Genomic DNA, 12,500 nt, shown 5'->3' with positions numbered 1-12,500 from the left:
TCATTGATTTAGCATTACTAATGGATAACGGATAAGATGGGGGGAAAACACACACACACACACATACAGACACACACACACGCACACAAATGACAATGACGATGACAATTACAGAGAAGAAGAAAAAAATAAATCGAGAAATGCAGGCCTATTATTAAAAGTTTATTGTTTGGAAGATCTTTGTGGGGTTTCTTTTTAAACTGTTTCATTTCCCTCTGCGCCTTTGTTTGTGCTCCTCTTTAAAGACGCAGTGTGTATTCATCACTGTAAATTGTTGTTTTGTTCACTCTTTTGTTGACCTTTAGACTTCTAAGGATAACAATCTCTTCATCTCAAGCTTTCATAAACAGCTGCTACAGACCTTACTGTGCGATCACACCACCGGCGTTGAAAGAGCTAAAACGCTGCTGACTCCCACCTGGCAAGCACAGGTCAGGGCGTTGAACGCGGCAAACGATTCAACCTGAATCGTATGACCAGGTATCTCGACCAACTGAAGCTCGTGTTTAGTAAAAATGTGAACATGCCATTGGCTGGTGCCTGCTGGTGCCGATCTCAGTACATATTTTTAGATGAAGTTCAACTTCTATTTTAACACTTTTAACGCCCTCGGCTCTAGAAACGCTTTTGCAGCTTTTTAACGCCTCTGCCGCTTACTCTTCCATACGAATTCAATTACTTCCGTTGCTTTCCACACGTTCAACACCGGCGGTGTGATCACATGGTTAATCCATTAACGCCAGGATCAGATAGCCTATGTGTGTTCACTGATGCACGATCGTGGGTGTCAGAGGGTCAGCTAATGATGCTCCACACAACACAGCATTTAGAAAGAAAATGTTAAGGGTGTGTTTCTTGAAAATGTTGTTCCTAACCAGTTAGCAACTTGCCCATGGGATATTGCATTGCAATTTGTTCTTGTCTGTGTTTTAAAGTTACAACACAGTCTATTTATCGCATTAGGTACAATGGAGTAAATGGTATAACAGTGGTGTAATATGTGCTAGATTTGTTTACACCATGAATTTACTTTTACTTTTGTCAAATCCAGTGAAGAAATGCAGCATAACGTTGCAGATGTACACATGCATGATCGTAAGATCAACATTTTAAGGGGGTAGTATACAGTGACCTTCGGCATCCATTTAGAAACATGAAGACCGAGGGTCATTTCTGCCCTGGCGTCATTTCCTAATTCCTTTTCCATGCCTCTCCCTCCCACCCATTTCCTGTCCTCCCCAAGATGTCCTCTCTGACCAAAGTGCCCCCCCCCATTTCTGATTCCTTTTTTCATTATTATTAAGAAAAATGGTTTAGGCTACATTTCATCATACCATCTCACACCGTAACCTACAGTACATAGGCTACAATAACTGATTTTTAGGACCATTTTTAAAGACCATCTGAAAAGGGGGGTGGAATATGACCCTTGAATTTATTCTTCAGTTACGAGAGAGAATACTCTAAGACTGGTTCATTTACATTCCAATTTGTCGTCGACAAAAGGAGTAAAACTCTTTGACAAGGGCACTATTTCACGTCGCAATTACAGTCCCCGGGGAAATAAGCATCTATTTTGAAATGTTATCAGCGAGCGAATACAACTCTGCCACTCTGCATTGCCCACGTAGCATTAGTGTCCAAAACCGCTGGCAAGTCATCTGTTTTCATCCGCTCAAATGTATTTAGGCTAATGTTCTCTGTATTTATCAGCGCGGCGACGCGCTTAGCGCCTGCATTCTAATGAAAGGGAAATTAATTATGCAAAATAGAACGATAAGGAAACATTTCTGCTCTCCGTTTTATGGTCTTGCTCCATTTGAATATTCGTTATGGTTTCTTTCTCTCTCTCTCTCTCTCTCTCTCTCTCTCTCTCTCTCTCTCTCTCTCTCTCTCTCTCTCTCTCTCTCTCTCTCTCTCTGAGGGGCTGTGGGCTGTGAAATCTTGCCATTGTCTTTCCTCGTCCAACCTACGCAATGTCAACGTATGCAGTATGGTATTCATGAAAAAAGCAGCTTAACGTAAAATATTCATTTTTTCTTCAGTACTTTAAAAAGAACAATTGTGAAATAATAATCGACATTTATTCATTGTACTGTACCTAACACCTTTGGTGAAAACAGGGCAATTGCTGACACACACACACACACACACACACACACACACACACACACACACACACACACACACACACACACACACACACACACACGCGCGCGCACACACACACACACAGCACAACAACAACAACAACAACAAAAACAACAACCACTGACAAATGTCTGTAGGCAGTACTACAAAACTCCCCCATCAGAGAGAGGGAGCCTTGTGTTAAAGTGTCTGATATTGATGTCCTCTGCCGAGTAAATAAGGCATTATGGAGCCGCCATTATAAACAGATTACATCTATTAGTTACTGCTGCGCGCCTCACAAATCGGCTGGCCACGGGAGAGCAGGAAATCATTTTAAACTTCAATAAGTTACAAGCTGTGGAAAAGCCTCCCCGTAATCTGTGTGCTTGCTGCCCCGGGCTGCAATAAGTACTGTACACCCAACCACCCCCAAACCCACACCCCACACTCCACACCCCCACCCCAACCCAGCCCCAAATGCAATTACCAACAAAACAGAAAAATCCAAGACAGTAAACAAAAGTAATGTAAATCACGGTTAGGCGAAGAAGAAGAAGAAGAAGAAGAAGAAGAAGAAGAAGAAGAAGAAGAAGAAGAAGAAGAAGAAGAAGATGAAGAAGACGAAGAAGAAGGAAGGGAGGAGGAGGAGGAGGAGGAGGAAGAGAAAAACAACTGTGAAGAAAAGTGGTATTTCTCCATAGGGCTCTCTCTCTCTGTCTCTCGCTCTCTCTCTCGCTCACCCTCTCGCTCGCTCTCTTGCTCTCTCTCTTTTGAAGATTGATGACACAGCACAGTGAGGGTTAAGTTGCTGTTTCACCAAATAGCGATTTTAGGTTTTGTCAACACACAATGTGTATCCAGGAACATTGACAAAATGCAGGTATCTCTGGCTTCCGCATGCTCTCTTATGAGGAAAAGGAAAATACTGAAACTAACAAGAAGCACGTAACCTCTCCAAAGCAGCTGTGAGTGAGCAATAGGCCTTACTTTGGAGGAAAAGTGCACAATATAATTTATAATAATAAGAGGAATTGGCAACATGTGTAGGCCTAATTAAGGCCACATTAACAATAATAGGCCTACAACAAGGAGGATACCATCTTCAAGCTAAGTTTCAATTGCCTATATGACAGTGGCCCCGAAATGCATGTTGTTCCACCAGTGGAACGCTGTAATAGTCATTGAAGAGTAGCAGGCCTACTACACTACTATGATATAACACAGGGCCTGTCGTAATAAACTACGACTTGGTCAATGCCATACTGGAAACAGCAAATTCATAACAATGTGTCTTAATGGGTTAAGCACAATCTGCATTGTCTACAAAATAGATATACCCAACAGTAAATCATAATTCATCAAGCACAATTCATCATATTTTCAAAATGGGTCCTTCTCTTTTTCCAATGTTAAGTTTTCGGCTATTCTACTCCAAACTTAAAAAGCAATTTTCCCTAACTGAAAGGCCACTGTAAAACTCATTGTATAAACTCAATATGGCTTAGCCAATATCAAATGTGTTCGTTTAACCCCTTTGAGCAGAGCCATCTTCTTATAACCTTACTGTCGCCAGAATTGTGATGGAGCTGTCTTAATCTTTCTCTCAGTAATGTCATAGCAATGTTGTTATAACATGGCAATGTTATAGCAATGATGTTACTGTATAATATATGATGTAGTTGAGTATTTTCACCAAATAGAGAAAAGGCCCACTGCCAACCCATCTGCACAAAGAGGCTATATATTCAAAGAGCGTGGTGTCCAATTCTTGAATTTAGCTGGTTTATTTAGGCCTACTTTGCTGTCCTACATGACTTTGGTGTCCTACATGTACTGTGTACACCATAGGTGACAAATGTATTCTTAATTTGAAGTAATTAACATCTCCATTCCATATGCATAGTTTCTGTATCAAACATATCTTGTTAATTATGTGTACAGAATCTATGGAATTATTTTAATGAAATATTCAACAAATATATAAACCATAGTTGTTTATTAGTAGTGTATTACATTGACTCAGATATCTTCACCACCAACATCATTAACAACACTTCACACCTCATAAATGTAGGCGTACGTCAAGGTATTTTAAAAGTAGAAATGTATGCTGTAGGAAAGTGTACGGAAGAGAAACCCAATAAAATAAGAACATGAGTGGCAGGGAATGTAGGCTTCATTTAATAGGTCTAATACTAGGCCTACAGTAGGCTAACATAGATTTCACATAGGCCTAATTCATTATAGCTGATTAAAAAAAATCTATCACACATAGGCTGTTATCCCATATCCCATTTAGCCTAGTGGTGATGCAGACGTCCAGAAAGCCCTCACACTGTTAGATTGTCTAAAGGACATGATATGGATTTTATTTATTTAGTTATTTATTTATTTGTTTGTTTTATGTCATAATTATTATTATTATTATTATTATTATTATTATTATTATTATTATTATTATTATTATTATTATTATTATTTATTAATTTGACGCTTATGGCTATGGCAATCAAAGGGTGACCCTATTGCACTATTGAAAGGACAACTGTCAAAGACGGGGGTTGTTACCTTCTTGGCGATTGGTTGAAAGCGGTGTGTGTAGGACGGTCGTCAGTACCAGGAAGACACAATCAACACAGCAGAGCAGCCTACCTCCTGTCTGTCCTGCTCTGCACTGTCTGGTAAGTGCACAGGCATTTTCAGCGATTCCTTTTCTGCAGTGTACCGAACCATTACTGAGCAGGCTTAACCTTGGAGCATTGTTATTTCTTTGCAGCTAGGCAAACGCATAATTTCTCCTTCGAGTATTCCATTGTTTACCAAGGCATACTTTGCCTGTCGTTGACAAGACCCGCCTTTTGGGCATTCCTATTGGCTGAATACTGAAGCGCAGAGCGCTGAATGGATAGACCTGGTGACTGTCTGGAATAAACACGTCAACTGAGGAAGTCGGACAGGGATGTGATGTGTTGGCATGTTGCTATCGAGACGACTGATCAAAGTGTATGAGCTTTGGACACCTAGACGTACAACTGCATTCCCTTGTATTGTCACCACTTACGTTATTTCCCAAATAACTGGACTATAGGCAAAGGAAACGATCTCTTTATGAAGTGCATCTCGTGTGCTATTTACTTTATGCAGAGCTTGAATCCATAACTCATGGGATACAACTTAAACCATTAGGCTACAGTGACACATCTTTGAAATATTAGAGGTTGTAATAGCAGGCTGCAACAATGCAGCAGCATTATAGTAGGCTACAATGTAGCAACGCCCAAAAGTCTGCGAGGGCTGTTGATTGAGGCTACAGTGTAACTACTCAACATAGAGAAATACTGATTAGGCTGCATTATATCTTATCTGTGTTTGATTGTAGACCTAGAGTAAGCTGAAACTGTTGTGTAAGACCTACTTAATAAATTAGATGCCTGAAATGTGCTGAAGAATCTACCACTGTGTACAGTAGGCTATTGTATATTTATTTGAATGACACACTTATGGAATGAGGTTTTTTTTTAACCATCGCTGTTAGTTCTAGGCCTACAATCTGTGAAGGTCATGCCATAGTCCTTTGGAGCCTTTCACTCCATGCGAAATTCCAAAAATGTAATGCAGGAAAAAAGCAAGAACAGGAGTTTTTGCAGAGGTGTCAAAAGTAAAAGTAAAAGTACTTTTGTGGTGTGATTACAACACTTGCGCATGGTATTACATAGCTGTTACACCATTTACTCCATTGTAACTAATGGGATAGATGGACTGTGTTGTTACTAAAAGACACTGAAAACCTAACAAGGACCCACCACAAACTTGATCCAACCAGTGCATAGTTAGCTGATCGTCAGACAAGTACACAGATCTACTGTTTACTCAGATAAGTTACTTGTGTGGGAAGGAAACTGTGTTTCCTTTTTTTTTTTTTACTTCTACTTTTACTTTGAGTTTTCGACTTAAACAGTTTTTTCTGATTTCCATCCAGCTCCTGTGTGTGACTCCTTCGTTCTTTTTTTCCAGCCATAACTGTTCACATGATGTGTTCAGACGGATGTCACATGCTATCAATGATGCAGAGTTGCATCATCTATCGTTCTCTTCCAACTTCCCTCTTAAGATATTCCTGCATGGCAACATTAGATGTTTGTTTCCTCCTCCTCCATGCCAACATGCAGGGCCGCTGACAGTTTTGGCCAGGCCCAGGACAAAATCATCTGAAAGGGCCCCCCTCTCAATACATACAATGTAATGGGGTCCCATTTCTGGAGCCCCTGTTTCCCTGGGGCCGGGACAACTGTCCCCTTTGTCCAACCCCCCCTCCCCCCGTCGGCTTCCCTGCCAACATGACAAGTCCTCCTCCCTCCTCCCTAGGCCTACTTCCTTGTGACCAGTGTTAGTCATTGTGTGAAGGTGGTACGATTTGAAAATATAAGAAACACAGCAGAGAAACACACGACACAAAGGAGCCTTGCACATCTTTGGTGTATTCTTTAAAAAAACAGATTTGCATCCAATGGCAGGTAGGGCTGCTCATTATATGTTTTTAGTGACTGTGGTTCTGTCATTAGGTTACCTCAAATGTTATGTGCTCTTTCAATAACTAGCTAACTAGCTTCATGATTTTGCATCCTTACACAGGCATTTTGTTACATTTTTAATGAAGAATAATGTGGCATTCATTTTTTTTAATCTTCAAAAGGATGAATCTAGTATTGAAACACCAAATGTTTAAAAATAGATAGGACCTTTGGTATGTAGCGTATGTATCAGCTTGTTATTTTTCCTCTCTTCTGTGGCGAGAGAGAGAGAGAGAGAGAGGGAGGGAAGAAGAGAAGAAGAGAAGAGAAGAGAAGAGAAGAGAAAGAGAGAGAGAGAGAGAGAGAGAGAGAGAGAGAGAGAGAGAGAGAGAGAGAGAGAGAGAGAGAGAGAGAGAGAGAGAGAGAGAGAGAGAGAGAGAGAGAGAGCGCTCCTCTTATTAAGATTCCAGCCTTGTCCCCGTGCAATACTATTCTCAATCAATAGTGTTGCTTTTTGTAGAAGATTGGGAAAAAGCCGGAGTGAGCCAAAGGCCAAGGGCTGTGTTTCTGATGATGTTTAAACCCCCCTGACCTATTCTTTCTGTGAGAGAAATCAAGCGTCGCCCCCGCCGACCTTCCCTCACTTCAGACTCATAAGCCTATCTCTCAGGAGCAGCAGGGGTGGGAGGGAGCTGAGCAGGGCCCCGAGCTACGGTAGACAACATACACGACAGACAAACCGGCACACACACAGGCAGGTATGCTGACAGGCTTCTTAGCATGGAGGGAAGACTAGCAGACAGCACAGCTAGACCACAGACAAGCTAGCTGGTCAACATACAAGGCAGGCAGACAGACAGACGGACAGGTAGACAGACATTGTTGGCAGACAGGCCATATCAGCATGGATAACATGGACTAGGAGACAACTACACCACAGGTAGACATACAAGCCGGGCAGGCAGGTAGACAGACAGACAGACAGACAGACAGACAGACAGACAGACAGACAGACAGACAGACAGACAGACAGACAGACAGGGGCAGGCAGGTAGACAGGCAGACAAGCATTGCATGCAGGTAGACAGACAGGCAGACAAGCAAGGCAGGCAGGTAGACAGATAGGTAGACAAGCAAGTCAGGCAGACTGGATTGGGCTGCTTAGCATGGAGAGGGGACAGCGACCACAGACAGAGGTGTGGAGGTGAATACTAGTATTTGGAAGAACAACAAGCCAGTCTGCCTCAAAGGAAAGAATTCTAGTGCGTTTGAAGAGGAAATCAGGAGACGTATTTCTTCTTCCTCTTTTTATTCATTTTTTTGTTCTTCATCATATTCTTCTCATGTTTTGTGGTGTTATTACCCAACATTTGTACAGAATCGTAGGGTTGAATACACAGGCTGAGCTCTAGGGGCTGAGCAGGGTATTTGCCCCTAGGCACAGGGCCCTGCCATAATGGTGGTGGGGGCCCTATTATGACCTCGGCAGGCCATGTGGGGGGCTCTATCAGTATTTTGCCCTAGGGCCATGTACGTATGTAATTGTCCTGCCACTGGTGGGGCGAGTGTGGCTTAGAACATGCATGAGAAACCTAAAGACAGAAGTGTAATCAGGGTAGTGGGTTCCACAGCATCATTCTGGGGACTAGTGTGGTTCAGGCAATCATCCACAATATGTAGCTAAAAACTGGCAAGCAATGAAATGTAAATCACTGCAGAAAAAAATCAAACATAGAAAATTCACTTACCATTAACTGAAGGCAGGGGAGGCCTTCATCATTTTGATCTGATATTAATTTTAATATTGCCCACTGATTTTTTCCTGTTTTTCTGTTTTTTCTGTACAGTATGTGCTGCTCTTCAACATGATAAAGTGTTTCTTCAAGGACACTCACAGAATATGGATTGATCTTCACATTTTCTAGATAAAATTTCACCTTTTGTCGACAACAGTAGTAATGTCTCTCACCTTGAAGTATGCGGAGAGGAACATTGTCAAATGCTCAGTGGCAGTGTTGAGAATTTATCTTCTCTAATCCCCTAATGTCAAAAGAACCCATACCTCTTCTGGGTTGCTAGTGGCCCTTGCTGAAGCAGAATATTCATGATAAAAATGTAAAATGCTGTTTCTGGTATGGTCACCTGAATTATAACTATAACCACACTTGTAAAAACTAGCGTGAGCTAGAAATAGTTCTCCCTTTTAAGTTGATTTCAGGAAGTTTTACACACATGTTCATATTGTCCTCATCCTTTAAATAGGTTATGTCTCACCAACTGCAGGATCCATTTAGTTTTTCATACGGTAGCAGCTCGTACCTCAGCGCCATCAATTGGACTGGTGCTCAATATTACAGTGGCACAAGGCAGTCTTTTAGGGCATGTTTTAACACTATTGATGTTGTGTGGTGCATATTAAATATTGATTTCACTGTTGTGAACACAAGTTGCAGATAAATAGAAAAAAATATGAATAACTTCAAAAAGGTTGGTCCGCACACACATCAGTAGTAGCTAATGCACTTCTAACAGTGATCTTCCAGTGTTTCTCACATGTCTACTCTTGAATTTCAAAACACCTGATTGCTACTTGAAGTCAGATAGGTGTTTCATAATTTATTTAGTCCTTCATTCACTCTCGCTCACTCTGAAGACTCGCAGCTGCACCTTTGTCTGCCTCGAGGGTATGTTTTATTTACTTTATTTACTCTCTCTCTCTCTCTCTCTCTCTCTCTCTCTCTCTCTCTCTCTCTCTCTCTCTCTCTCTCTCTCTCTCTCTCTCTCTCTCTCTCTCTCTCTCTCTCTCTCTTTCTCTGTACAGGTGAGGAAGCGATGGGGAGGAAGGATGCGAGCGCGGCCAAGCTACAGGTCGATCAGTACCGCAAACAGATCGGTAAGATTTCCACTCCTGGCAAACTGGACTTGGTTTCCTGGGGTCTGACTTTTCAGTGTGCGTGTGTATGTGTGTGTGTGTGTGTGCATGCGTGCGTGTGTGTGTGTGTGTGTGTGTGTGTGTGTGTGTGTGGAGTTCATTAAAGTTTCATCTGAAACGCTGCTTTTTTTTAGACTGCTTGAACGCAGCAGAGCTTTTTTCACCTGATACTTGCGGTTTTGCCTTGTTAGCGTAATTAATGATGGCTGTGCTTTGGGGAAATAGTGTAGCGCACCCGATAAGAAAGTCGGAGAAAAGGCCTTTTTGAGTGTTGGCAAGGAGATAGGTCACTTCCCTTAATTGGATTTTTTTTTTGTTCAGGTTCTGTGTCACAAAGATGTTGGACCTTCAAACTGCCTAACCTTGAAAATCTAAAGCCAATCTGCAGACTTACCGTTATAATAATTATCTTCCTCTAAATCATGCAAAAAGCCTGCTCTCTCTCTCTCTCTCTCTCTCTCTCTCTCTCTCTCTCTCTCTCTCTCTCTCTCTCTCTCTCTCTCTCTCTTTCTGTGGTGTGTGTGTGTGATGTTCAATGTCAGCATGTCTACTTTTGTGTGTTTTTCTTCTTTCTTTCTTTCTTTCTTTCTTTCTTTCTTTCTTTCTTTCTTTCTTTCTTTCTTTCTTTCTTTCTTTCTTTCTTTCTTTCTTTCAAAATGTTGTCTTTCATAAAGTCTCAGAGGCTTAGTCAGTATCTTGCTTGCTTGCAACCTGACAAAGACCATGAAGGTCAAAATACACTAATCAGCCTTTTTTTCCTTGAATAAGTAAAAATCGGCGTGCCAGAGTTTTCTTTCTTTCTTTTCAGTGTCTTGCTTGTCAGTGTTTTGGTAAAAGCTGTTCAGCTGTCAGAAGTGGCAAGACTTTACTGGGTCTACCAGTGGAAGGTGTATTACGAATGTGTTTGGCATGTTATATATTCAATAGGGTGTAACTGCAGTGTTTGGTCGTTACATGCTGCATTTACGCATCATGTATGCAGTTGACTAGTTCAATCTTGAGTGCTTGGTGTACAGCAAGGAGACTAGAGACAGGAGAGCTTACTGACGTCGTAACAGCGTAGTACGAAATGATGGCGAGGGGAGTACGGAAATGTTATTCTTCTTCTACGGTCAGTATTGGAAGCATCAGGGAAGCATGCAATGCCACTTCCGCGAGGGTCGGGGTGTGGAACAGGTCATAGGACAGCGTGAATGTTTGTCAGCTGCCCTTAATTACCCCCAGCAACTACTGCTGACCAACAGCTGCAGTTAATTTGGCCCCAAATTATCCATCATGGTGTCGCCCCCACTGACCATGCGCAAGGGAGTACGGGGATTGTATCCATCGCACCCACTGACCAATGACCATGCGCAAGGGAGTTAATTTTCCATCCACTCGTGTCCTCAGGCAATGCCCCCCTACTACACCGTGGCCAATGCATTTCCCTCCGGGAGATTGTTCTTCTGTCAAGTTTCTTTGGTGTACAGTAAAGCCTGTTTGGCATACTACCTGGCCTTGGGCCCAGGATGCTTTTAACCCATTGATGCCTAAAGCACCTGCAAAAACGACTGTTGAATGCCTAAACCCTTTTTGGGTAAAGTTGCCCTCAGCCTGTAAAAGCCTAAATATCTAAATGCCTCTGAAGCACATAAAACATGAAATACTGTACGTTGCATACGCTAAGACCCTCATCTTGCATTAGAATGTGTTCAAACATCAGCTCAAACATACCAACATTTTTAAGAAAAATATCTTAAATATCATGAGCCTGAATGCTGCGTCATGCAGCTCTGGACGCCAAAGGTCAGTGTTGTGCAACGCAAAATCCAGCATTAATGGGTTAAGTGGAGACCACGCGGTCAATGATGCCCGTATACGTATGGTCAGTTGACTTATCACGCAGCACCACAGCACCCCCAGCCTTAACATTTCTTAGTTCTTTCTGGTTCGGAGGAAGTTCAGATCCAGTATAAAATAAGAAATACCAGTCATAATATGACCGCCCTAATCAGCTGGATACAATATCTGGGGGAATACAGAGGATACAGGCAAGTGAGGTTGTGCAGATGAGCAGGGTTCGTTTTTTTTTCTAAACTACGTCTAACCATGTCTGAGCACAGTGTGGATTTTAGAAGATTCTTCTAATTGGTTGCAATTTTGTGTTAAACGGTAGACAGACAGCACAACATGGTAACAACACACAACCCTTTGTGTTCAAACACCATAGAAAGCTCTGCAATTACCCAACTCTTAACAGTAATGTACTATGAACAGGTCTGTGTCTATACTTTCGCTTTCAGGTCTATATTGGTCTATGCCTGTATAATCGCTTTGTGCTCTCTCTCTCTCTCTCTCTCTCTCTCTCTCTCTCTCTCTCTCTCTCTCTCTCTCTCCCTCTCTCTCTCTCTCTGTGCCGCTGTATTCAAAACGGGATGGTCCAAACCAACCCCCTGCAGAAATTCATGAAGTCTCACATCGTAGGCTAATTTGATTTGGTTTTCCCTCACATTATATATCATGCCAGACAGACGGCACCGCTTCCCTTCACAATGAAGTCTCCCACATGGGTTCTCCCCGTCTCCATCTCTCGCTGCTTTCTCTTTGTAAAAAAAATAAGAAAAAAGAAACAGTCAATTTTGAGTCAATCACTGTTTAACAAAAAAGAGCCCAAAATGTCTTTCTCAAAGCAAAGCAGGGTTTGTGTTGTTTCGTTCTGTTTTTTTTTAAAGAAAAGAATACATACACATCACACTTAAGAGAGAGAGAGAGAGAGAGAGAGAGAGAGAGAGAGAGAGAGAGAGAGAGAGAGAGAGAGAGAGAGAGGGAGAGAGAAACAGAAACAGTAATGTGAGTGTAAATTATCTGTTGGCAGTTCTGGTGGTGTATTTGTGAGCGAAGCTTTTGTGGTGATGTCCGACACCATCAGGAGCCGGCAGTTGACA

At 42.0% G+C, this 12,500-nt stretch overlaps 1 protein-coding gene across 2 annotated transcripts in view; it reads left to right on the top strand.

Annotated features, from left to right (window-relative positions):
• Window positions 1-4,707: 4,707 nt before the first annotated feature.
• Window positions 4,708-12,500, top strand: part of triqk (triple QxxK/R motif containing) — a 37,473-nt gene continuing 29,680 nt past the window's right edge. Inside the window, exons 1-2 of one of the 2 annotated variants that reach the window (XM_063184748.1) lie at window positions 4,708-4,814; window positions 9,466-9,537. In XM_063184748.1, coding sequence (XP_063040818.1) covers window positions 9,477-9,537 — 61 coding nt within the window. In that variant the 5' untranslated portion in view covers window positions 4,708-4,814; window positions 9,466-9,476. Of the gene's footprint in view, window positions 4,815-6,496; window positions 6,648-9,465; window positions 9,538-12,500 lie in introns of those variants that run through there. The other variant, XM_063184746.1, reaches the window with a different exon arrangement.

The sequence above is a fragment of the Engraulis encrasicolus genome, chromosome 20, assembly GCF_034702125.1.
Source record: "Engraulis encrasicolus isolate BLACKSEA-1 chromosome 20, IST_EnEncr_1.0, whole genome shotgun sequence".
Classification (NCBI taxonomy): domain Eukaryota; kingdom Metazoa; phylum Chordata; class Actinopteri; order Clupeiformes; family Engraulidae; genus Engraulis; species Engraulis encrasicolus.
Note: the sequence above shows the minus strand (reverse complement) of the source record. Positions and strands in the feature narration are given on the sequence as shown.